This window comes from Orbicella franksi, chromosome 2 (genome assembly GCF_964199315.1).
Source record: "Orbicella franksi chromosome 2, jaOrbFran1.1, whole genome shotgun sequence".
Lineage (NCBI taxonomy): Eukaryota > Metazoa > Cnidaria > Anthozoa > Scleractinia > Merulinidae > Orbicella > Orbicella franksi.
This window is the reverse complement of record NC_138146.1, coordinates 18,463,621-18,487,984: the sequence shown is the minus strand read 5'-3', so window position 1 is coordinate 18,487,984 and position 24,364 is coordinate 18,463,621. Positions and strand designations below refer to the sequence as shown.

The following is a 24,364-nucleotide window of genomic DNA, read 5'->3' as shown; positions in this document are numbered from 1 at the left end:
GCATCGAAATATTGAACCCGGTTGCCCCAGGGTGTAACTCGGGTTATACATGTACATGTACATAGTAAAATATATGTATAATCTTCTTGCATAATTATTTTGTTTTAACCTCTATTAATATTGTCCATTCTTGAAGCTAATCAAGGACTTTGTTGCTGTCTTTCCAAGGCTTATGAAGTAATCATGTACTGTACAAAGCACTCAAATCACAACGTGGTGACAGCTTCTCTTGAAACGCTACTTCAGCTTCTGCGCACTCCCCCACCTGCTCTTCTGTCAGTTCTTCTATCCAGTGAGGGGATAACACCAAGCACAGGTTCCGATATACTCAAGAAAGGTACAGATGCACTGTACAGTTTTGTACTCATGTTGTGGATGTGCAAGTATTTTTATTTCTTTAGTGCAGTTGTAGCTCTATTGGTGACCACTCTCATCGGCAACCAACTCTCCTCAGGGACCACCATCAGAAAGTCCTTGTTGTTAAATGCCCCCTCCCCCCCCCCCCCTCCAAAGCAACTGCATGTACTCATGCAATGCACTATGACTTTTTCAACTGGGCATTTTCTTTTTGTCAGGTTTTACATGAGAGTATAAATTCTAATCCTTCAGCACTACATTCTGCAATAAACATCTGCCCTACTCCCGCTTGAATTTTTACACTTACTCAGATAGATTTGAGGATGAAGCTGAAGATGTTATTAATAATATTTTTGAATTGCAGTTTTGTTAATTACCAATTTACTCTGCTATATATCTAACTGACTTGTCAACCTACCCCTTTCTCCAGGCTTGGAGGTTCTTGAGGAAACAGTGTCTGAAGGTGGCTCAGTGATGAGTGAACTAGAAATAGCATCCATTGCTGAGAGTACAGCTAGTACTGTAGACACTGGAATTGGCAGCTCTGTTGCTACCGATTTGGATACAGATCAAGCAACAACGGATGAAATGCTGAGGTCAGAGTTGGATCACCTGCGTTTACATGGCAGTTCTGTCACTGATGATGATCAAGCAAGAGAGGAAATGGAGGGAGGAGATGTTTTCAATCCAATGTCAAGCCTGGTGTCTGAAGGAAACACAGGAAGTAGACGAGTGACCCGGTCTTTATCGGATCCTGGCCATGCTGTCGAGAAAGATAACGATGCAACTGACAATGCAACTTGGAGTGAGGCTCAAGCATCTCATGGTACAGTGGAATCTGTTGCTCGCAAGGACAGTGATGACTTGGAACATGAATTGTCATCCACTGATGATGATACCATAAGGACAGAATCAGTTTCAACCCAGGAAGTGAGGCTTCTTGTTGAGAGAAGTTTTCAGATTGATGCAGTGGCCTGCAGAGGTGTTCCTCTCATCCACTGTGTCCGCCTAATGTGTTCATTTCTTTTGTCTGGAAACCCTGGAGAAATGCTGTCAGACTCCAGTGTTCGTGTCAGTGTGAAATCTTTGGCTCTTTCCTGCATTGCGCAAGCTGTTAAGCTGCATCCTGAAGCATTTTTGGTCCGAATACTGCCTGAGTCATCTGAAGAGTCAGATGATGAGGAACTGCGTCAATCAAGCCCTCAGCTTGTTCGAGATATTCTTCTATTCAGCGGTCATGGAGATCCACAGCTTCGAGGAAGTCTGTCGACTGTGATTGGAAATGTTATTAGAACAGGACTTGAGAAGGGAAGGTTAGTAGTGACAGTGTCAGATGTGTAGGATTTGTTTTTCAATAAGCTGTTAGGAGTTTCAGTAACTACATGTGTAAGAATGAGACTGCTAGAAATTAGCAAACAGCATTATTTTTCTCTACAAATTAAGGCAATCGATGTGTTACATGAATGTAGGCAGTTCCTAAGTAAGCTCCTGTATGTGGTTGTCCAAGTTCTGATACCAGTCCTCATGTCTTCAAAATAAAACTGGTAAATGAAGGGCACATTATTTTTGTTTCAGACTTGTCAAGTGGTGTGTCCTTACTTGGTTCAAATTTTACATTGTACTTGCCAATGAGTGCAGTGTTCTTCAAAGGAATAGCAATGTTTATGCACCATTGACCATTTGCTCATGTGTTATTTTTACAAAAATTTTAATTGAATTTGATCTGAAGTGAAGGGCAGCTACACCCTCTCCTAGTTCTTGAAATTGTGCACAAGATACCCACACACTCACACAGGTTAATGACTCTTGCAAAATACTAAGACATGATTTTAAATCCAATTGCAAGCTGCATTTAAAAAAATTCTTTTATTTTACCATGTAACTCAATTAATAAGTTAATAAGTTTTCCTATTTAATTAAATCTCAGGCTTGATTTTGACACTTGGTGTATTGACACTTGTCAGGAAATGGAGACAGGTATGAACTAACGTGTACATATACTTGATGTGTGATATTTACATTTTAAATGTTTGCCATGCAGGAGCTGTGGGCTGAACTGAAGTGTAAATTATTAAGGGGGCATTCCTTTGGGTAGTCAGAATCAAGATCAGTGATCCAAACTGATTAGTGAATCCACGCTGCACATGGCTGTGTAAAGATTCCTCAATTCTTATGGTGTACCATGGTCCAAGTGATCCTGGATCATTGATCCTAATCTGGAACATCCCAAAGAAACACAGCCTCATACAATGTTTCTTTCTTCAGTTCCCTTAGCACTTGAAGACCTGATGCCAGTATTGAAGTCTATTCTTCAAGATGACTCACCTGTTGCTATAAGACAAGCTTGCATTTCTCTTAAGGTAGAAAAAGCATTTTAAACATTTCTACAGAAAAACCGTACAAGGTTATGTTTGTTTCTGGCCAGTGGCCTCATAAAGCTGGAGCTTATCTTGGTTTCTGTAGCATTAAGCAACTAGGACTGTATCTCATTCTACTCCCCCGTGGATGGGATGCTAATCCATCTCAAGGCCACCTCCCAGCATAAATTTCCCTGTACCTATTTATGCACCTGAGTGGGGAGAGGCTCTATGAGTCAGAGCAAAGTGTCTTTCCCAGAGTGCACTATTGGGATGGTTTAGGGGGCTGCTGTTCGCTAAGACACTAATGTACTAACGCCATAAGGTGTAAACTTTAATATTTGTTTAATTAATTAATTTCAATTAATCAATTAGCCTTGCAGGAAGGGGGGCTGGGTGCAGTAGGTACCCGAGTGCACTACGCAAAACGTGATAACATGGCAAAAATATATATATGGTTTTGCAAATCTCATGCTATCCTTGTGGTGCCATTCTCTCAAGAACAGAAGCAATTTGCTCCAAAAGCATGCGCAGATTAGTTAGCATCAAAGTTGACTATATGTTAGGTGAAAGATACATTTCATAGCATATAAGACGCATGCATTCTAGCATTGCTAGTGCGATAAACTCTGTTCTCAAGTTCAGATGACCGGTTTTTTTACTTTTTGGAATGAGTGATATCACACTCTCGTTTTGGCTGGGAATAGCAGTTATATTTCAGGTAACGTCAGTTCTCCTTTTTTAGTCCATAGAACGTTACTGGGACTGTGTATCTTCTGGAATCTTTCCTAGCTCTATTCAGGAAATGTCGTCTGCTGTTTTATAACTATTGTGTGTTTGCCAGGGTTGAAATAGAGAATTGGAACATATTGCTTCTCCTTAGCAGCTTGTTTATTTCCTCTTCTGTGAAAGAGAACCCAAAGATCATATTCAGCAGAAACTTTCCCGCATTAGTTATATGTAAAACTAGTAAATTTGTGACAAAAGAAACTTCGTTATTATTGCCGCAGACTCCGTGGCACTCACTGAAACCTCCAATTAATTTCATCAGTCGATGAGGTGACCCGCTCACCGATGTGGGATATAATTTCAGTCAAGTAAAGATCTCGACCTTCAATACTTCTCGTTGAAACACTCCTCAGTTGTATTACATAATGGCATTGTGTATTAGTTTGATGTGGTTATATTGTTTACACCAACTCGGCTGGCAACAGAATTAGAACGCGCTATTCCATGATTCAATGTGACTATTTGATAATTAGATTAATTCTTGTTTATCGGTGAAATGAAAATTTACGTTTTGAATAAGACAAATTGTTCCTCTTCGACTTTTCAGCTGATATTTAACTTTTATATTCCATTTATCTCCAGCAGTAAGTTAAAAAAATACATGTCTTTCTTATATTTTCATGGAAACAAAGGTATCTTGTTGCATACATTGGCGAGGAAAACAAAAGTATCAAATTACAAACGTTGGTGTGAAAAGTAATGCTACAAAATGAACGAAACTCAAGATAAAATACCACAATAAATTTAAAACTGTCTTGACAAACGGTAATTGTAAGTTATTTTTGGGCAAAACACAAACATGAAACATACACTCAGCTAAGAGTATGTCTTATCAAGTTTTTGTCCGCTCATATTCTGCAAAGGGGAAAAGGCGTAGGTGACTACCAAGGGAGAGAGCAGCAGGGGTGAGGACCTGTGTGACTACTGCATCAGAGATGTAAATTACGCTCTGCACTATCTGAGATTTTCTCACTAGTTTTTTTACTCTTAATATTTTTTTTTTCAGAACTGTTTCTCCCTGCTGTGCTCTAGCAAACACTCCAAGGTTGCTTTGGACCTCCTGAATATCATTTCTCACCTGAGAAACAACTCTTATTGGCTTGTAAAGGTAGAATTATAACAATTTAAAGCACACCATGCTTTAAATGTATAATATTGTTGATGAACCTGTTCTTTTAAGGCACTTTAAAAATAATTATCAACTCAGCTAACTTTTTCATACCTACAGTAAATGCTACACTGTACTCGTCTGGTCAATTTATTTCAACAAAATTTAATATGACCTGTTTGTTTCCCCAGAGTTTCTTTACTTACATGTAAATAAAAATCCTATTTTGTTCATCTATGCAGGTTGAATTACTAGACATATTAGAAGATGTGGACTTCAGGTATCAACCTAACTTAAAACTAATTCAATCATTGTTTGACAAATAACAGTATACAGTGTGAAACAACATGCTAAGGGGAAGTGATTTTTCATTTGTTTGTTAAATACTGTGTTCTGCTTGTTACATCTCAAACTACTTGTTATACACACAGGTTTGTGTAGTGGTTAAAACATTGGATGGAGTCTTGGTGTCCATAGTGTAATACAAATTTTAGATTGTTTGTTTCCTAGAATGGGAAACTTCTGCTGTGAGGATGCCATAACATTCTGCTGGTACACCCATTTATACAATGATGTACACGTACTTCTGGGCAGAGAAAGGCACTGTGACAGTAAGAACACAACACAGTGACCCCAGCCTGGGCTCGAGCCTGAGCTGTTTGATCTACAGTATCATGAGCTAACAAAAGTATAATTAATTATAACTGTGGATCCCTAATTGATTTCTTATTCTCACCTTTTTTCAGGCTCTTGACATTTTTAAAAAGCAAATTTGAAAACCACCAGGAATCAGGGATGCAAAGATTATTTGTAAGTTATATACCTGTCAAATTTGTTGAAGTTTACTCTACCTGTACTGTGTTCTGTTTACAACTATAAAGTTGGTATTTTCTTCTGATTTGCTTCAGTAAGCCATTTGTCATACTTAGACATTTTAGATCAATTATTACAGCCAAAAGAACTCAAGATTCCTCAAATCAAATTTTAAGGGCCTATTGCACTCTTCCTTGTACATGTGGCAATTTTTTGATAGAAAACTCAATTTTCAAAGTTGATTCGGTAAGGAAACTCCTTTTGATCAATGTTGCAAGATTGTTCTGTGAAAGCTGAAGTTACGGTAATGCAGAATTTGTAATTTGTGGAGAGTTTTTCATGATGGCAAAACAGTGTATATTGTTTTGTGAAGAAGTAGTCAGATAAACTTGTATTAATAAAATGTAATTTAAAAGACTTCTTTGATTGTTTTGAAAGAAAACTAATTTACAAGAAGATCTGATTAACAATGTGGTGTTGGACTTGTTGGAAGATGATGACATCCGAGTCAGGTCTGCAGCTGCCAAGTGTTTTGTCAGGTATGGCAGAGATGTAAAAAATGACAAGTAAATCTGAAGATTCAGTTCGTAGTCACTTTTAAAAAATGTTTTTACAAGTAAACAAAAAAGTAAATAAAACATTGAAATGTGAAACTGACAATTTAGATGATTTAAGTCCAGGGAAGGGTTAGAATGATCCTGGCACTTTACACTGTGCAATCAGGTGCATGGCTAGGATTGAGAATTGCCTCTCCCTCTGAATGGGGTGCTTAATCCATGGCAAGTTACTCTGCCCTGTTTCTGCACTGACCTGTTGCAACAAATTTGCAAGCTTTCTTGGTTTCTGTAGCATATTACATGTAAGCTAAGTTACTAGGCAAATTTATACTTCCCCCCCCTTCAGATGGGATTATAGGGTTACCCCCAGCATTAAACTCACTGGTACACATTTATGCACCTGGGTGGAGATAGGCACTGTGTCAGTAATAATTTATAATAATAAGAGTAAAGTGCTTTGCCCAAGAACATAAGGCAGCTACACTATCATTTGGCCACTCGAGAGGAAGTTACTTGCTAACTGTTATGCAGTTAAAGACAGGAAAAGGGAAGTGGAGGGTAACATAGCAATGACACAACGTTCTGCCCAGAAATGTAGAAATAGAGACCTGTTTACAGCAGGAAGCAGAACTGCCCAAATTTACAGTCCTGAACATGTATGTGGTTGGAAGGTCAAGTTGTAGGAGAGGAATTGAAGGATAAGCTTAAGACAAGATACACTGGAATTAAAACACCGAATTGCAGGATACAAACTGAAGGTATTTCAATGGGTAACAGGATGGGGAAGTGTGAAAGTAGATTTAAAACAGAGATTTATCTAGCTTTCAAGACTTTTGATAATTAACAGTTGCTCTAAGATTGCCTTGTCTTTACTCTCCAGCATGGTTCCACAACTCTTTTATTCATTAAACAATGACAAACAAGCTGTGGTAATTTCTGCTGTTCGAAGTCAAATCAGTAAGTTTGTTATAAAATAGTTGATCATTAATAATATTAAACAAATCAATTGTTTTGATCATGAAATTATTTTATTATTTTTTTATCTGAGATAATTATTTCTGAGATAAATTTTTGTGATATTATTGTATAGCTTGGTATGATCTCCCTTAATGGAACAATATGTACTGTACATGTATGTGTCATAGTTTATGACTACAGTATATTGGACATGACTGTCTATAGATTTTGAGTGTTTTTATAATTATTTCAACTGCATGTAGACCTTCTTAACTTAAAGAACATCTCTTCAAAGAAATTAGAATTGCTCAAGATACAGAATGACTTTCATACATGTACAGGGTTGTAGCACACATTATCAATATTTATGAATTCAATGCGAATTATCAGTACTTTATGTTTCAGGTAATCTCTGTATTCAGGAATCCCAATGCAAGGCATATACCCAGTCAGTTATTGATGCCAACCTTTCAAGAGCTGTGTCACTCATCACAACAAAGCTGAATCATTCAACATCAAGGACCTGTACGGTATGGTATAATTAGTTTGCTAAGATGGCAGCTGCTTTCAGTCCATTCATGATAATAATTATTAGTAATTTAATTATTGATCACACCCCTACTAATCTAATGTGATAAGGTGTAGGAATTGGTGCCCATCGCAATTAAGAAAGAGAACTTTCTTAGGCAGGTTTCTCAGTCACTTCTCTTATTGGTATGAATATTGCACAAAAGTAACACAGATCAAGGGCATGCTAAGGAGTAGTAAATGAAATTACAAGTCTGTTCGTATGTAGAGGCAATCCCTTTAAGCTACATACATTATTCTATCACATAACTTTCTTCTAAGAAATGTTTCCACTGTAGGAATTAGATTTTGATCTCTCTAGGGAATGATATGTACATGTAAGCTTGCAGAAAACCTTCCTATCTCAAACAATCATTTAAAACATCATCACTTTTCACAATTAACCAATGTCAATTTATTATAAGCCCAGGGGCTGATTACTAGTAACAAAAAGATGCTATCTTGAACAGTCTTCAACAGCTTATAAATTGAACTGAGTAGTTTACGGCTTGTAGTTCTTTTTTATTTTGAATAACCCATTTCCTTTACAACTTATAAAAGTCATTTCTCTTAACAGCTTGGATGCATTCATGTTCTATCACTGTTGACAGAGTCATTCCTTGTTGCAAACTACCCTGGAGCTTGGGGATGTAGTGTATCACTTTCATGTAGAAGTCCTCTACCTACCCAACCCATAGGGTCATTCGGTTCTCCCTCCAGGCCTTCTAGTCCAAGTGCTGCTTGTACAGGGGGAGGAGGACCTTTGTCAGTTGTAGTGGGTAGTATGATATCCTCAGGGCTGGCTTATGATCTTTTTGCACATCAGCAGTTGCTTCAAGTAAGTGTTCATGAAAACTTTGAATTGCTAGTGACTGATACACTGTATAATGTAATGGAACTGAGCAATCTTACACACTCCTTTTTTGACAATGAATGCTTGTATGCTTCAAAAACCCATGGCCTAAGGTCATATTTTCATAAAATATAGTCTCTTAGGAAGTTTTAATCAGTGATTTAATTTTCTTATTATCTAGTAATTTTCATGAACTCAGTGGCTGTAAAAAATGATTTCCCCTTTTACCATGTATTATGATTTATTTTGATTAAAAAAGGTTACATACATGGGAAGGCCCTGAAGGATTTGTATTTGGTAATGGCAAAATGTTCAATTATTACTAACTTTATTCTTGGGGATCAATATAAAAATTAGTTTGGTGTCCTGTTAGATATGAAAATCACATTATCACCACCACTGGGAGGGATATATCAGTTAATAATAATTATCAACTTATTTTAGTTTTTATCCTACGCTTATGTTATGTTATTTAGACAGGACCCCTTTGATAACAGTACTCTTATTACTCTTATTAATGGCAAGTATAACTGAAAAGTTAAAACTTTGGAAATTATGTTTATGTAGATCAATATAAAAGTATTACTATGTGAACATGTGGCAAGTTTTAGTCACCAAAATGTTTTTCAACAAAGCAGAATCATGTAATATCAACCAATAAGTTGAAGTTTAAAATTTATACATTATCATGAATAAATTATCATTATAAAAGCAAGGCAGAACAATGAGGTTGTATGGTGAATATTACTACTGTATTTTACACAGATTGCAGGGAACATTCTGTTTGGTGCAGGCTGTAGTGGTGTCCATGTTTCACTGAAAGTTCACTCAGAGCGAGGGCCCTCAGATGAGCCTATCGGTTCTGCTGAACACTGGAGTGTGTTCACTGATAGTGCCTTAGCTTCCCAGGCAGAGAAACTAATTCTCCACTTGACAAGGTAAGACTCTAAGCTTCTCAGCACTAGTGGTCTATCTTCTAAATGAGGTTTTAAGAAAAGTATGGACCTCCAAAAGGAATATTTTTATATACATGTAGCAGGGGCTCTAGCAATTTGGAGCAGGAGGAAAAACAGTCCATATAATTTATTGTGCATTCTTTTCAAACAAAACTAATAAATATATTGAAAGCGTGAGATGTCCCATGGACTTCAAGTTTGTCAGTTGAAAGATGGGTGGAACAAAGTGTTACGAGTATCGTTGAAGAGCAGGGTTGTTTCCAAACAGAACTCAGGATCGCTGGTAATAGCAACAAACTAATTTATTTCCGTAAGATAACTTCACGAATTTACAGCACTAAGCTTCTTCAAATTTGAATCAATCTCTCTCACAGAAGAAACGCTCGCTCTAATATACATGAGGCTTAAAGTTCTAGAAACTTCTATTTGGAACTAAATTAAGTAGTTTGACACAGTTTCTAATCTGAGTAATTACATAAGGATCAGAATGTTCTGGAATGTTCTTATACTAATTGGTCACGGCTGAATGACTTCCGGTTCTAGATTGTTCTAGAAATTGACTAGACAATTTTTCGTAACACAAAGTTTATTCAATCTATCATACTGTATTTTGTTTAAAGCAATGAGGCAAACTAATTAGTAGGGTAAATCACCTTTGCACATCGTGTACAGTTGATTTTGAGATGCACTGTGAGGGTAAAATGTCTTGCCCAAGAGCACAATTCAATAGACAACATTTAGGACCTGAATGTCAAGCATCTAGGTTTGACTGACGAATGATACCGGTTTCACCCCATGGCGAGTTTGCTCCCACCGAGTTCGCCCCCACTATAAAATTTCTATTTCGAGTTTGCCCCAAAATTTTGTGTTCGTATTTATGTAGTTGTTATCGAGTTATTAAAGGTTTTCTTAGAACCATTTCAGTCTATGTATGTTTGATAAGCTTAGATGACGATTGTTCGCTTGTTGCAGCCAGCGCGCGCACAACAACAAAGTCAAACGGTTACCGGTCATCTCGCCACCAACGAACTCACCACCGAGCGAAGTCACCAAGCGAAGTTTCCTCGCTAAGGCTGTGGATAAAAGAACGAGGAATAATCTCTATATGCGACTCGATCTGGTTGGGGGCAAGCTCGATCAAGTTGAGTCGATGTGCGTGCGTGTAGATGAAAATGATGTGGGGGCGAACTCGGTGATGGCGAACTCGCCATGGGGCGAAACCGGCAGCTACCTGACTGACAACACCCAAACCAATATGCCCTAAACATCACTACTGTTAGTAGTATCACTAAACCTTTATTTAATAATTTCTAGGTTATTGAACATTGTTTCTCATGTTGTTGAGAACAACATTCCTGGTGCTCATTCCTTTAAGGTACAGTAAATGACTACTTCTGTAAACATTGTTTGATAGATAGACAGTTAACTTTATTTAAACATGAAAACACAGTAACAAAATTTACATCCATGTAATAGGTTACTGGACTGCTTCATGTAAGAGTGATTTCTCTAATTCTCAATTTTGTTGACTTAGGTTCTGTATGAGAATGGTTTTGATATACATCTATTTTAACAGTGAACAATATTACCTAAAAAGTGTGATTTTAAGAGTCTTATCAGAACTGCAAATCCCAAATTTTGGTGAACACTTTTGAAGTCACTCTGTTACATTCAGAATAACATTTTCATATTACGTACTTCTACATATTCTTGGACTTGATTGCTTCTGTGTGTTTGTTCCACTGTAGATTTCTTTTCCTGGACAGAATAAAGACAAACAACAATCAGCTGCTATTCCTGGTGTGGCTGCTCCTCAGACCCCTTCTCCTGCTTCCGTTGGTTCCAGTCCTGCTACAACTGTTCCGAAGAGACTACTGACCAAGACTAAGCGGGCTCTTTCTGAAGCAGATTTATCCCAAGCGACTTCAGATAAACCTGTTTCACCATCTAAGACCCAAGGGGGCGGTGGACAACCTACAGAGTCTTCAGATCAAAACACACAGAGCCCTCCTCCCAAGAGCAGCATTGGCATGTTTCACCATTTACCGCACTACATGAAGTTGTATGAAATCATTAAAGGAGCTTATGCCAACAACCAGGTAATTAGTCATTTGTTTGACACTGCACACAAAATAATGCTGCTGAAGAAACAAAGGATTCCCATTTGACTACTTAACATGATACGTGCTTGTCGTGCGTATGCATTCATTCATGTACAGGCACACACTTATCCGTACATGTTCGTGGATTCTTGTTTCTGTGTGTGGATACATGCACACGCAGACTGTCACCAAAAGGAGGAAGAAGAAGAAAAAAGAGGCTAGAACTTTTCTTTTAGTCAACTTAGGTTGTTTCTTCCAGGTATGTACAGGTTAAGTTAACAATAACCCATTTCAATATTATGTTTTCTTTGCCATGTCTGGTACATTTGAAGTGAAATTGCTAAAAACCCAATGTTCTGCAAGTTATCCATGGGCCTCTCTATTTTGCACAATGTATTGTTGCATCCATTTTGCATTTTGAATATCACATTTCCTTCAATAGGTGACACTGATGAGTCCAGCCCAGGACAAGTTTTGTCAGTTCCTAGCAGCAACCTTGGATGCTTTGTCTCTTCTTCTTGAAGTCACTGCATTTGCTGACATTGGAAAGGTTTGTTACTACTGTCAAGATGGTTGAGATCTAGTAGGTGATGTATTTTTGTTGTTTAAAATTTTTACCGTAGTACTTTGTATTGAGGAAACTATTTTGTTTCAGCACATTGAAGAAATACTTGGCTATCTACAAGTTTGTGAGAAACTGGAGGCAACAAAGACATTCTTATGTGTCCAACAGGTATACAATCATGTAGTCAACCATTTAACTCAACTGCCTGGAAGCTTATTTTCATGAGCAACTTACATGTATTATAATTTTTTAGGTTAAGGAAACATCACAAGGACATCAATGTTTTGCTTTCCTTCGTGTCTTCACGCAGGCTAGGATGCTAGTCTGGTTTTATTAGGTGGTACAGTGGTGTGTTGCTTTCTTAACGATTTTTTTGAAAACCTCGCATCACTTTCTTAACCAATCAGAAGTAAAACCAAAATCAGTCATGACTTTCTCGCACATGTTTTCCAACCATTTGCTTCAGCTACTTGTATTTGTTTCCAGTTTTGAATGGTTTCCTAGATATTCTGTGTTCTTTGTGTTTGGCCAGAGTGATTACTTTGGTATTGGTTTGTACAGTCAATTGAAAACCACTCTGGTGCACTAGCTGTGGTAGTGACGGATTGGCAAACATCTCATCTTTAGGTCCTAACAACACATGCGGCTTTAGGATTTCTCTACGAGTGATTTTGATGTGCTCTTTATTGTCTAGTTTGTGTGAGCGAGATGTGAAAAAACCAACAATTTTTTTTTTGTACATAGCATTAAAGAGATCACTCTCCCTTTAAATAGAGAATGCATGTTGGTGTCATGTCCTTTTAAGGACGACACCAGGAAAATAATTTAAATTATTTTCCTTGTCTTTGACAGCTTTTACGTGCAATGTTTGGTATCAATGCCCTTAGCCAACCAGAACTGATCCAGAATGCCTTGGCTCCTCCCTGCCTTGCTGAAAGTCATGTGACAGTGCCAGAACAACCTAACCAGCTAAAGGCCCCGGATGAAAGCCTTTATCACTCATGTTTTATTCATCCATTAACAATTATTACAAAGACGCTGGAGAAGTTGAAACCCAAGGAAGAAGTTAAAGAAAAAGGAAACGAATCAGACTCTTTAGGGTATAATTTATGCTTCTTTTATTCACCTGTTTTTTCAGAAAGATCAGATGATTGTTTATTCGAAGTGCTCAGTGCCATTCATTGATCATCATTATTGTCACAATCAGCATGGCTATCATCTTGTTGTCTTTGTGTTCATTTGTGACATTTACCATGACAGTCATCTCGGCTACGGAGATTCTCTATTTTCCAATTCCTCTTGATTCACTCTGTTTGTCCCTCAAAGTTTGCATAAACTATGGTTGTGATATGCAGACCTCCTAAGAGCATTTAAATAATGATAGAGTGAATCACGGGAAATTGGAAAATAGAGAATTGCCTTGTAAACACCTGTAAGTGTTTTCCTATGTAATTTAATAATTTGTTTGTTGTTTCTACAGAGGTATTGGAGTGTTTATCAAAAGGCTCAGGAAAAAAGCCGCTATTTCTGTTCGACCTACTATGAAACTGGACAAGGTGGAAAATGTGTTTATTTACTGTATTCCTTAATTGTCTTCTTGGACCATTTGGCTATCTGCCCTAAGGTCCTTTGCTATGCCAAATTACATATTTTCTTTCACGTATGATGTCATTCAACCCATCTTTCGTTCCACTCTCCCCATACAGTATTGTTACGTGAAATTTGAGTTATGAAAATAAACTACGTGGTGTCCTGGGAAGCAAGCATGAAACAATCCATAATCACTGCATAAATCATGATACCTGTCCATTGATTTCTGTGCTAACTTTGGTTTATGGAGAAAGTAGAAATTAGGGAAGTATAGAAATCAGAAAAGTGTAGAAATTAAAGGAAACTTAAAAAGATAACTTTAACTGAGATAGAAAAGTGCCAAAGATTAGGAATATTATAACAGATCGCTAATGAAGAAGTTGAAAAAGGGATGGGTCTAAATTTTTCTGGATGTACCATCTGCAGTGTATCTCTTTAACAGAATAATGATAATATTGTTTGCTCTTTTCTATTTTAGCAATCCCCCATTCATTCATTTATCCGCTGGTTTGAACCACTAGTGATCCGTGCCTTGAAGGAGTACACCATGTCGAGTAATGTCATCTTACAACAGCAGGTGTTGAGTCTGTTGGCTCAGCTCATCAAACTCAGGGTGAACTACTCATTACTGGATGCTGATCAGGTAAGCAGGGTGCAAGCAACAACAACAACAACAACAACAACAACAACAACAACAACAACAACCCTACAACAACAAAAACAACAACAAAAACTTAAGTACCTTTTTTAGAACAAATGGTTAAAATCGTAAGAAGAAGAACGGGAACGGGAAAAAGAGTTTATCTAGCTGATTAGCAGGATTGAATTTTTAGATTTTAAGGTTTTTGGTTGTGAACTGTTACAATGCGGAGAGAAAAAAAAAACGGGAAAGAAAGAAAAGTAACTGAATATAACAAAAAGGTCAAAAAGATAATAGGAACTAATTGAATACGGAATTAAATTTGATATTAGCAGGCACCGAGCAAATCAATTGACCGTCACAGTGTCAACCGTTTTTTATATAAAAAAAAATAAATATTTAGTATATTATTGGCCAATGCGCTCACCTCTTCTCATCCTGCTCAAAATTACCGTGCTCTCCTGCAATCAGATGCTTGGCTTAAATCCCCTTGTGTTTCCCTTTTTGCCACGACTGACTTCGGCAAGTACATGAATATTCCAACAGACTCGGCAAATATTGACTTACAGCCGTGACACTTTACAATTCTCCCAACAACCCTGCACAAAATATATTGAGACCAGTAATGAGAAGTTATTTGTTGACTTGATAAATTTAAAACCAGTAAAAGTGCGTGCTTTGCTTTTTTTTTTCACGTAGGTGTTCATAAGCTATGTTCAGAAGCAGTTTGAATACATTGATGCAGGGCAGATAAAGTGAGTGTTCTCTGTATCATTTTATTGATGAACGTTTGCATAGGAAATCGGTCTATTTGAGAAACAATTAGGGATTGATTGTACACATGAACAGATCGGAAAATGTCTGATCTGTTCACAAATACAAATAATCCCTACCTGTTTCGAGAGAAAAAAGAGACCAATCAACCGTAAATACAAGCTTCTATCAGAGAAACTGACGTCTTTTCGTCATAGAGGGTTGCTAGAATGAAGCCACGGGATGAAATATGTTAGTTTTCTAACTTTACAAATCGGACTTTACATGTATGGCAAAGCCTTCAAGTTTCATCTGGGACCTGTTCGCTTTCATTACCAAGAGCTGACTCCATTGCTTAAATGCGATTGATACACTTAAGACTTAATTGTTCAGCTATTGATTCAATTAGGGACAAATTCATCCGCTTCCAACCAAACGGGAGCGAGTATTTACGGTAGCAGGTCTAATTACGGTAGCAGGTCTAAATTGGTACAGGTCTAATTTTTGATATGCCAAGAAACTTCTCTCGGATTGTATTGTGACATCACTGGTTTAAGAATGCAAGAGTAAAAGCTACTCTTAACAAATCAAATGAAGGTGGCTTCGTTAGGGGCTGGGAAGTATTGATGGCATGACTCATTCCTGTCTTAACCCTTAACCCTTGCACTCTCTTCCAACAACAGATCCTGTGACACGTTCCTTCCACACATCTTCCAGTTTCTTGTATTACTGTCATACGAGTGCTTTCAGCCCAAGTTTAATCAAGCTAAAGCCATTGTGGGAATGCCGAGAATAATCCAGCTTTGTGATGGTATCATGGCAGGAGGGCAGCCAGCTCAAACTCATGGTACATTTTTATCTACAGTAGTCATATTCTTTTACAACAGCCTCTTCTTCTTGAAGCCCTTTGTGTTTAGGTATTAACCACATAGATCCGATTCATAACTCACCATCTACCCTTCAGTTGTTCTGTAAAGACGGCCTGAGAATCTGCAAGCCTCTCCTTCACAGCCATCGTTTTAGGTCATCACGCATCATTTCCTCCCCCAAAAGGAGACTAAAAAGTGGGTATTGTGGGACACTTTCTTTAAGATAATGGCATTTACATTAAGTAAAAGCATTCCCCGTTGTAAATCTTAACATAGCAATTTCTTTTATTAAATATATTTGGTTGGACTCGAGTATGTCGTGTCCGTTTGCCTCAAATCTAGTAACTAATATCCTAAAAGTGGGATGGTTATGTTTTTAGGTATTCCAGCTTTACAGCCAATAGTCCACGACTTGTTTGTACTGCGAGGTGCTGGCAAGAGTGGCATTGGAGAAGATATCGAAACACAACGAGAAGTTGTGGTGTCTATGCTACTTCGCTTGGTCCATTATCCTGAGGTAGGAAAATACCAGCTGATTGATGGACAACTGATTGATTGACCGACGAACAGACCAACTGACCGACCGACCGACCGACCGACTGACAGATACAGAAACGGACACGGACACGGACACGGACACGAACACGGACACGGACAGATAGGCAGACAGACAGACAGACAGACAGACAAACAGATGGACAGACACAGACTGTTGATCACTGAATTCCTTGACTGAACAGTTCAGGTTAGTGTCAACTGTAGGTAATAAGGAGATAAAATGTGAGTTTTGTTGGATATTCCAATATACATAGGTGCTAGAGATGTTGGTCACTGTTCTTAACTGTTACCAGCGAGAGGAGGTGAAGTGGAAAGACCTGTCAGGACAAATTATAGATCTACTGCTTCCTCTTCTTGCAAATAAAAAGGTAAAGAATTTTATTTTATCTCCATCCTATTAGCAGTTTTTTGGAGGCTTCTTGTTAACTTAGACTGGTTTCAAACTACAAGGTACAGAAGTGGACACACCATTAAATAAACAGACGAGCAAACAACCTCGTCACCAGGGCTTTCCTTTGAAACTCGGTAATCTCCAGGACCGAGGTTGATGAGCAAACAATCAAACGCAAACATACAAACAAGCTAACAGACAAACAAACACGACATAGGGGTATCATATAATCTCGCGTCGGCGTTAATCAGCATTTGAACATACCAGCCTGGAAGGTAAATTGACCAGCTGGTTATAATTCACGTTGTAATGTTATAGGTGCAGGTGGAATCTGAATATGGTATTGAGATGTTGCAGGCTGTGTTCGGTGCGGTTGCGCCAGGCTCATTATGGCCAGTGGATGTGCTGCTGAGGGTGTTGTTTTCCAGTGTGGATCAGGTGAGTGTCAAAAGGTGATAATATGTTACTGCAGTTCGTTAGCCTGGTTTTCAGGACAAGTTCTTGCTGTCATATGGGCAATGCAACTCGACAGCTCCCATTTAATAAATTTGTATTGGTTTTTGAACCAAGTATACTAAGTGATTGAGTTTTCTTCAGAATATATTATAAATGACTCGTTCGCACTGATTGTTATGTCACTGGATATTGTTTGCTCGTCGACATAAATTTTTGCAAATAAAAACTCGATTGATATGAAGCCAGTTTTGATAAGAACGATTGGATGATGCCGCGTAAATCTACCAGAAATTAAAATTTCTCTTAGGCTATTGAGAAATATCACGCCAACTGAAACAAAACAGGCTCCGGAATTGCGTTAATTAACTTTGTTCGAAATTTCGTTGCAGTCTTGATTGGTTTAATGCTCACAGTAAAGCAGAGAAAAAGGTTGAATTTCTTTTGCACGGTACTGTATGCCAGTGTCGTACCTTAAAGGAGTTCAGTAACGGTATTATAAATTATTTTGGCCACTTACAAAATCACTTTTAAATTGAAGGAAGCCTGAACATAGTACTTTACTAAGGTGGAAAAGCACCAAAGAGATAATAATAAACCATAAAGGGACAAGGATGGTTAAGGATGGAGAAGATTAACACGGATTACAAGCCACATGACTAACATGAAAATTTTAGGCTAAACTTTTCAAGATGAGCTAGCCGTGACGTAGCTTCTTTAAACACCATCGACGGACAAACAACCTTTTACTTGACGCTGATGGTGACTTCTGCTTGTAGGTTGTTAGTCAGTTATAAAAAAAAAAACAAGAGTGTAAGTCTTCCTTGTCCGAGACGATCATATAAGATAAACTACGGATAAACATGCCAATTATTTTGCTTATCTTTTTCTTTCCAATTTTTTCTTTTATAGACTCAGTCGGCTGCATTCGGCCGTTGGCTGGCTACAGTTCTTGTTGTGCTACAAACTCTCATGGCACAAGTCACGGAAGATATACTGTTGTCAAGAATTGACCAATCGGGATTTAGACCCAAGTGTGTCAATATGATTGATAAACCTTTATTACCCATAGAGGTGGGTCTAATGTCTCAAGCAACTGTAGTTAACACCTTAATTAAGTTGCTAATCTGTGCGAGAAATCGTCCAGAGAAAAATATTTTTAGATGACTCTGGAATTTCTTTCAGACTTAAATTCTCTAAAAATGTAAAAAGCAAACAAATCAGTAAATTGCCTTGGCCAGCAAAATGCAACTGTCACAATTGGATATGTTAAAGCCACGTGCAAAGAAATGAAGAAAAATATAAATAATTATTTAAATTTAATCCTTCATGGTGGATTTACGTCTCTTGGCCGCAGTTATGAAAGGCCTTACCCTTAATAAAAGATTCGGTATATTTTTTCTTATATCGTTGCAACGAAAAGCTCACAAGATTTATATGTTTCTCTTTTTCACTTTCCAGATTCTTGTCAAATTTCTCTTTCACGTCGTTGAAATGACTGCCAACCGTGTTAATACGGTAACGAGAAGTTCCTTTGTAAATTTAGGATCACAAAGTGAAGAAGTATTCTTGTTAAAGCTGTTTGGTTGCATTTTGACATGCCTAACACATCTATTGAAATCAGGTTTGTTATGGTATCAATCACTATAGCAATCACTTTGAGTGAATTAGCAGTCGTTCTAAAGCCGCTTCAAAGTCGAACTCAAATTTATCAGGTTCAGCACATGTGTGGAGCGGCTTTTAAACCTCGTCAATTTTTATCGAATTGTGTGACGTGTTTAGAGTGAGGCAATCTTATTCTTGTCCATTGTTTCAGCAAACTTTAAGAAAGTGTCCCAGGTAGCGTCCTCGTCCCCTATCATTCAGCCATCTGTAGAGTATATCAATGAAAGTGTGGCTCATCTTGTGGACACCCACCCAGTTCTGGTCCTACAGTGGTGTCAGGTGTTAAGACAACTGAAGTACATGGACTCGCACTTCTGGTGTGGATTTCTTGACACAGGATCACGTTTGAGCACTGGTAAGAAAAATGCTAGTAGTATCCAGTGAGTGCTTATTTGTGGCATCTGAATGCAAGTTTTGCTACTCCAATCCAATCCAAACCAGTCTAATCCATTCCAATCCAACCTAACCCAATCCAAACCAAACCAACCCACACAACCCAATGTGTCTCGCCATCTTTGTTGCAGCTTCAGGTCGTGATGTTTCACTGGAAGGTCCAACAATGAACAAAGATGTATCTTGCATGGGAGTGCTACTGATTTACTGTGATCTTCTCATAACACAGCACATGGTATGTACCTCTGTTCTTTACCAGTTGAATTGAGTTGCATGGTGCCCCATGACTATAAAACATGTTGTTAAATTTTGTAGCTTATGTCCCTTTTGCCGATTATAAACGTGGAAAATCAGTGGAACAAACCTGCAATCCTCTGTTTTGAACAGTTAGACTAAGCTTTGACTTACTTCCTTCCTTGGTGGAAATTTTAAAGCCAATAAACGTCAATAAGGAGGTAGTAAGTGAACGTTTGTACCCTTTAGGAGCAAGGAGCATTAGACCTGTCCCAAGCAGGGACCCTGCTGAGGATGTCCCTTGAGGATCTAGTGCAAATGGCAGAGGAGCCACCCATTCAAGGATTTCTTAAGTAAGCAGTTAGTCTAATGTGCTTTACCCAATCAGTCGTGAGATTAGAATTTCCTTTGGATTTGTTAAGTCTGTTTATGAAGATAGAAAACGTTTTAGCAGTCAGTACTTGGTTAAAAGGTAGAAAATATTCGACTTTGTTGGAACTTTATTCATTATATTATTTACTTCTAGCATTTTGTATAGCACCCAAGAGGGAAGCAAGCTCCTGTTAGACTCGGTCATGTCTTGTAAGTCTCTTTTTGAAACAATGAAGCAGGTATGTGTGACTTGAAAAACACATAATAGTGATATAAGCCCTAGATAGACATCTGATGTAAAGGCAGATATAAGACAATTCAAATGGAAGCCATGTACTATTATATGCTGTTGAATGTAATGTTGAATGTAATGTTGAAGTCCTCGAATGAAATCGTTATGTGAAAATTTAAGTGAAACCTGTTGAATAGTGGTTTTCTGGAAACTTGTACGTTATATTTGATGTGATACGCCTCTGTAAAACAAATTCATAGGGTGCTCCGTAGCAATTGTAGAAATAGAAACAAAAGTGAATTTAAACCCCGAAAATTTGGAGGCCTTTACGGTTGCGGCAACCGATTTTAGGGGTGTCCCAGAACTGCAGGTACTAAGCAAATTCCTTTCTTCTTCTATTTAGTTGTTAGTAATTTTACAACTTCATGAAACTTTTTTCTTCAGCCAAGCCACATGAAGGATATACTGTGCTGTTTAAAGGGAGTACACCAGTCGCAATCCCTTTACCTTTTGAAGATACTGGCCGAGTGTTTTCTAAGCTCTTCTCATCAGTCTGTTGCGAGGATGGCAGAACGTCTGATTTGCAAGAAGCTGGAGATGTACATTGCTGGACAGAAGGCGGTAAAGAACCCTTCTTTTCGCATATTTTCTTTCTTATAGCAGTAGCTTATTTCCTTGCTGAAAGTAACGTCTAGCCACGCACCTTCAACTAGCTGTATATTTGATGCTGATCTGACCCTACAAAGTGGTTATGCCTGTGGTGAGAGAATTGACTGCTGTGGCGCATGGTGGAAACTCTTGAGTGATAAATCCTATGAAACTTTTGATCCCTTTAGTCAGAAACTTTACATTGTAGTATTCCGAAGTTATCCACTTTACTTCGAATACGTTTCGAGCGCTTTTACTAACCGTCTTTGGGTCTTGAGTTACGGCAAATTTGTAATCTGATGCCAAGTTTCCGAATGATCCTTGAGGCTTTTTGTGGTATTGTTTTTTGTTAGGAATCCACCCAAGACCACGTAGAGGATGAGCTGAAATCTGTATGTCAGTTGATTGCATCAAAGAAGTTAGTGAAGAGGTAATTAATACAATATTTCCTCTTTCCGATGACCCATTCATCATCCATTTCTCACACTACGTCTTGAGCATTGTTGCTATGGTCGCTTCTAGACCGACCTTTGGGTTGTAGGAATCTTTCGCCAACTGAGAAAAGGTTTTCTCCTTTTTCCCTTGAAATAATGTTTCTCCCTTGATGAGCTAGAAATCAGTTATTTTTATGCAGAGAACCCCCACATTTACTGGATAGTCATCTTAAAGTATTTTCTTCGATGAAGGGCTAATGCTGAAAACAACAGTTTTTCTTTTCCTCAATTACCAAATTTATCAACCACGTGTGCAGAATTCACAAAGTGCACTCTAAAGGTAGCCTTTTAAAGTTGTAAGGTGTGCTTTGCTTTACTGTGTTAAAGTTCTTCACATGTACAGCATAAGTAAATTCTCCTTGTTATGCACTCTTTTCTGTTATAGAATGATGGGCGGTAAAACAAGAGGAGATGCCCTAGTTTAATTGTTAGTGCATTAACTTTAATTCAATCCAATACAGGCCGTTGTTTGTACTTGTTTCATTTTAAGATATAGATGTTTAGTTTATTACACTCGCACATTTTGTTTTTAACGAGAGCTGTTTTGATTTTTATCTTTTTTTTTTAGGAACTCAACCTTTTTGTTGTTGGTAAATAAACTTCTTCCCTCCAGGCCACCACTGGAAAGAGAAATGCCAGCCATTGAAGACCTAGCTTCATCCATGAACAACTACACAATTGATCGGGTGCCTGTTTACTGTGTGTTGTACCTAGTTTATAATGATACACTCACAAAAGTAACTCAAATAGGCAATTTCCGAGTTGCCTTTCATATGAAAATGAAACCCCATATGAAGTGTGTTCCCCCTACAGGTTCATTTTCATGTTAATCCACCTCATTTTCTTATGAAAGGTTTTGCACAAGGACTGGTTTGAAATAGGGGCACAAGGTATCTCGGAAATCGACCTATTCGAAGATAGCCGCAGAAAAGTAATTAACCGTGAAAGCAAAACAGTGAAATGGCGAAATTGAACCAACAAGGATCAAGGATGGCTAAGAATGAGAAAGATTAAGTAGGATTGGGTTCAACTGGCGAACTGGAAAATTTTAGGCTTCAGGATTCACCAGTTATCCTATCCATGACAAAGCTTCTTACTGAAATGCATGTTAGAGTGTCGGGTGCCTTTGGGCGGCGACCTGCATATCTTACAAGGTTCTTTATAGTTGGCCAAACGAAACGATAGGTAAACAACACAAACAATGCCGCTAGTCCTGAGAGCAAAAGAAGTGCAGATTAACATGACCGAATAAAAATAGAGATTTTTAAAGAGGTGCAGGTCAACTGGTGACCTTACTTTGTGCTCTAAACTTGTTGTCACAAGATCGCACCTGGCAGAGGTCCTGGTTATATGTTCTTGTGCAAGTCACATTATTCGCATAGAACTCTTTGTCTACTCCGGGTTATAAATGGAACATAACCCTGGTTTGATAAAACAAATAGTTCATAGGTGAGGTCATTAAGATGCTGCATTGCAACAAGGTGAGACCTGACAAGAACAATCGACAGTTGCCAGGTTGCCTTTTTTATGAAACAGAGACAGAAAAAAGGATATTTTACATTGTTACATAATATCTGCTCTTTTTCTTCGATAAACGGACTAATCCTGTTCTTTTTGTCTCAACAGGAGTGGTTTTGTCGTCTAGCACAACAGTGTTGTTTTGCTGGTCATCCAAAGGACCAGAAGGCAAAAGCCAACATGCCACATGAAGCCATTGAGATGCTCAGTGTTTTGAATGGCAAGGAAGTCTCTGACATTGTAAATCATAAGGTTGGTTTTCTTCCTTTAGAAGATAAATACACCCTATGTGATGCTTTAACTGTAAATTAAATTATGCACTTATTTGGTTGCCACCTTATTACACACACTATTTTCTCAGCCAAGTTTCTAACCTGCGCACTCAAAAATGAATCAAATTCCTGCAGTTTCTTTACTAGCTAACACTTTGGTGAAGGAAATAATCAAAATAATCCCTTCTCTGATTAACAAATTTATGTTCGACGATGTGGCCGTGGATCTTGTTATTCTTTATCATTCGTTTCGTATTTGATGACATACCATTCTTAATTAATCCAAGGACTTTGACCTTTCACTCCTTGAAGAATGCGTTCTACGTGGCATAGAAAGGACACTAATGTTATCTGCACGAAGACAGAATACTGAGGTACGTTTTACTTTGTTTATATTCCTAAGCTCTCTCTCTCCACTGATTCTCCGTGCTTGCTGAAGGTATATCGTCCCGCCCTTAACAAGACAACTGGGAATGAAACGGGGAGATTTGTGATTTTCTTCTAGGCAATGGTAATAACCAATACAGACGTGATTAAACTGGAAGTAGTAATTATTATTATGTGACTTTATTATGTAGCTAGCTCCGTGAGCAGGCAAGGTGAACCAAATCCTGCGCCATCTTGCCTGCTCGGGACAACCCAATGTGTCCCGCAAGAAAAATTTCCTCGAAAGCCATATAATAAATCCTTTATTGACCAAGCCTGTGTGGTCAAGATGGCTGGATATTGAACCAAGTTCTTTTCTTGCGTGTTTATGGACCCATTGGCGTGGTTCTTTTCTACGGGTGTTTATCGACCTCTGTGGGAGGCACGGTGGCCTCATGGTTGGTGCGCTCGACTCTGAAGCAAGAGGCCTGGGTACGAGCACTGTCTGGGGACATTGTGTTGTGTTCTTCGGCAAGACACTTTACTCTCACGGTGCCTCTCTCCACCCAGGTTTAAATGGGTACCGGCGAAATTAATGCTGAGGGGTAACCCTGCAGTGAACTAGCATCCCATCCAGCTTAGTTCCTTGCCCCCGAGTGGGGGACAGGGCCGGAGATCAATGCTCGCCATCTGTCCCTATTCTTGGCCACGGCTGCTGCTGCGGCCCACGATGTAAGTCCCAGCTCAGCGCGTTCCTTCTCCACAGTTCTCCGCCATGTTTCCCTTGGCCGTCCTCTACTTATCCCATCCAGCGTAGAGTAGAAATACTCCTAGTTGCTTCATGTTGCTGAAACCGGGATAAACTCCAGGCTGCTGAGCCACTTGGCTCGTATGAAGACTTGACTTTACCTTTACCTTATCGACCTCTACTGTGT

At 38.4% G+C, this 24,364-nt stretch overlaps 1 protein-coding gene across 1 annotated transcript in view; it reads left to right on the top strand.

Moving 5' to 3' along the window:
* Nucleotides 1–24,364, top strand: part of LOC145478390 (huntingtin-like) — a 50,712-nt gene that overhangs the window by 9,730 nt on the left and 16,618 nt on the right. Inside the window, exons 10-44 of the mRNA XM_081456406.1 lie at nucleotides 169–337; nucleotides 788–1,670; nucleotides 2,285–2,334; nucleotides 2,623–2,717; nucleotides 4,510–4,611; nucleotides 4,854–4,891; nucleotides 5,358–5,421; nucleotides 5,863–5,963; nucleotides 6,862–6,938; nucleotides 7,344–7,468; nucleotides 8,083–8,343; nucleotides 9,124–9,296; nucleotides 10,629–10,689; nucleotides 11,063–11,413; nucleotides 11,859–11,966; nucleotides 12,072–12,149; nucleotides 12,834–13,081; nucleotides 13,462–13,537; nucleotides 14,050–14,214; nucleotides 14,911–14,966; nucleotides 15,648–15,811; nucleotides 16,214–16,350; nucleotides 16,646–16,759; nucleotides 17,101–17,220; nucleotides 18,148–18,309; nucleotides 18,697–18,859; nucleotides 19,052–19,255; nucleotides 19,425–19,528; nucleotides 19,777–19,880; nucleotides 20,054–20,138; nucleotides 20,576–20,752; nucleotides 21,133–21,209; nucleotides 21,842–21,959; nucleotides 22,900–23,043; nucleotides 23,351–23,437. Coding sequence (XP_081312532.1) covers nucleotides 169–337; nucleotides 788–1,670; nucleotides 2,285–2,334; nucleotides 2,623–2,717; nucleotides 4,510–4,611; nucleotides 4,854–4,891; nucleotides 5,358–5,421; nucleotides 5,863–5,963; nucleotides 6,862–6,938; nucleotides 7,344–7,468; nucleotides 8,083–8,343; nucleotides 9,124–9,296; nucleotides 10,629–10,689; nucleotides 11,063–11,413; nucleotides 11,859–11,966; nucleotides 12,072–12,149; nucleotides 12,834–13,081; nucleotides 13,462–13,537; nucleotides 14,050–14,214; nucleotides 14,911–14,966; nucleotides 15,648–15,811; nucleotides 16,214–16,350; nucleotides 16,646–16,759; nucleotides 17,101–17,220; nucleotides 18,148–18,309; nucleotides 18,697–18,859; nucleotides 19,052–19,255; nucleotides 19,425–19,528; nucleotides 19,777–19,880; nucleotides 20,054–20,138; nucleotides 20,576–20,752; nucleotides 21,133–21,209; nucleotides 21,842–21,959; nucleotides 22,900–23,043; nucleotides 23,351–23,437 — 5,241 coding nt within the window. The remainder of the gene's footprint in view (nucleotides 1–168; nucleotides 338–787; nucleotides 1,671–2,284; nucleotides 2,335–2,622; nucleotides 2,718–4,509; nucleotides 4,612–4,853; nucleotides 4,892–5,357; nucleotides 5,422–5,862; nucleotides 5,964–6,861; nucleotides 6,939–7,343; nucleotides 7,469–8,082; nucleotides 8,344–9,123; nucleotides 9,297–10,628; nucleotides 10,690–11,062; nucleotides 11,414–11,858; nucleotides 11,967–12,071; nucleotides 12,150–12,833; nucleotides 13,082–13,461; nucleotides 13,538–14,049; nucleotides 14,215–14,910; nucleotides 14,967–15,647; nucleotides 15,812–16,213; nucleotides 16,351–16,645; nucleotides 16,760–17,100; nucleotides 17,221–18,147; nucleotides 18,310–18,696; nucleotides 18,860–19,051; nucleotides 19,256–19,424; nucleotides 19,529–19,776; nucleotides 19,881–20,053; nucleotides 20,139–20,575; nucleotides 20,753–21,132; nucleotides 21,210–21,841; nucleotides 21,960–22,899; nucleotides 23,044–23,350; nucleotides 23,438–24,364) is intronic.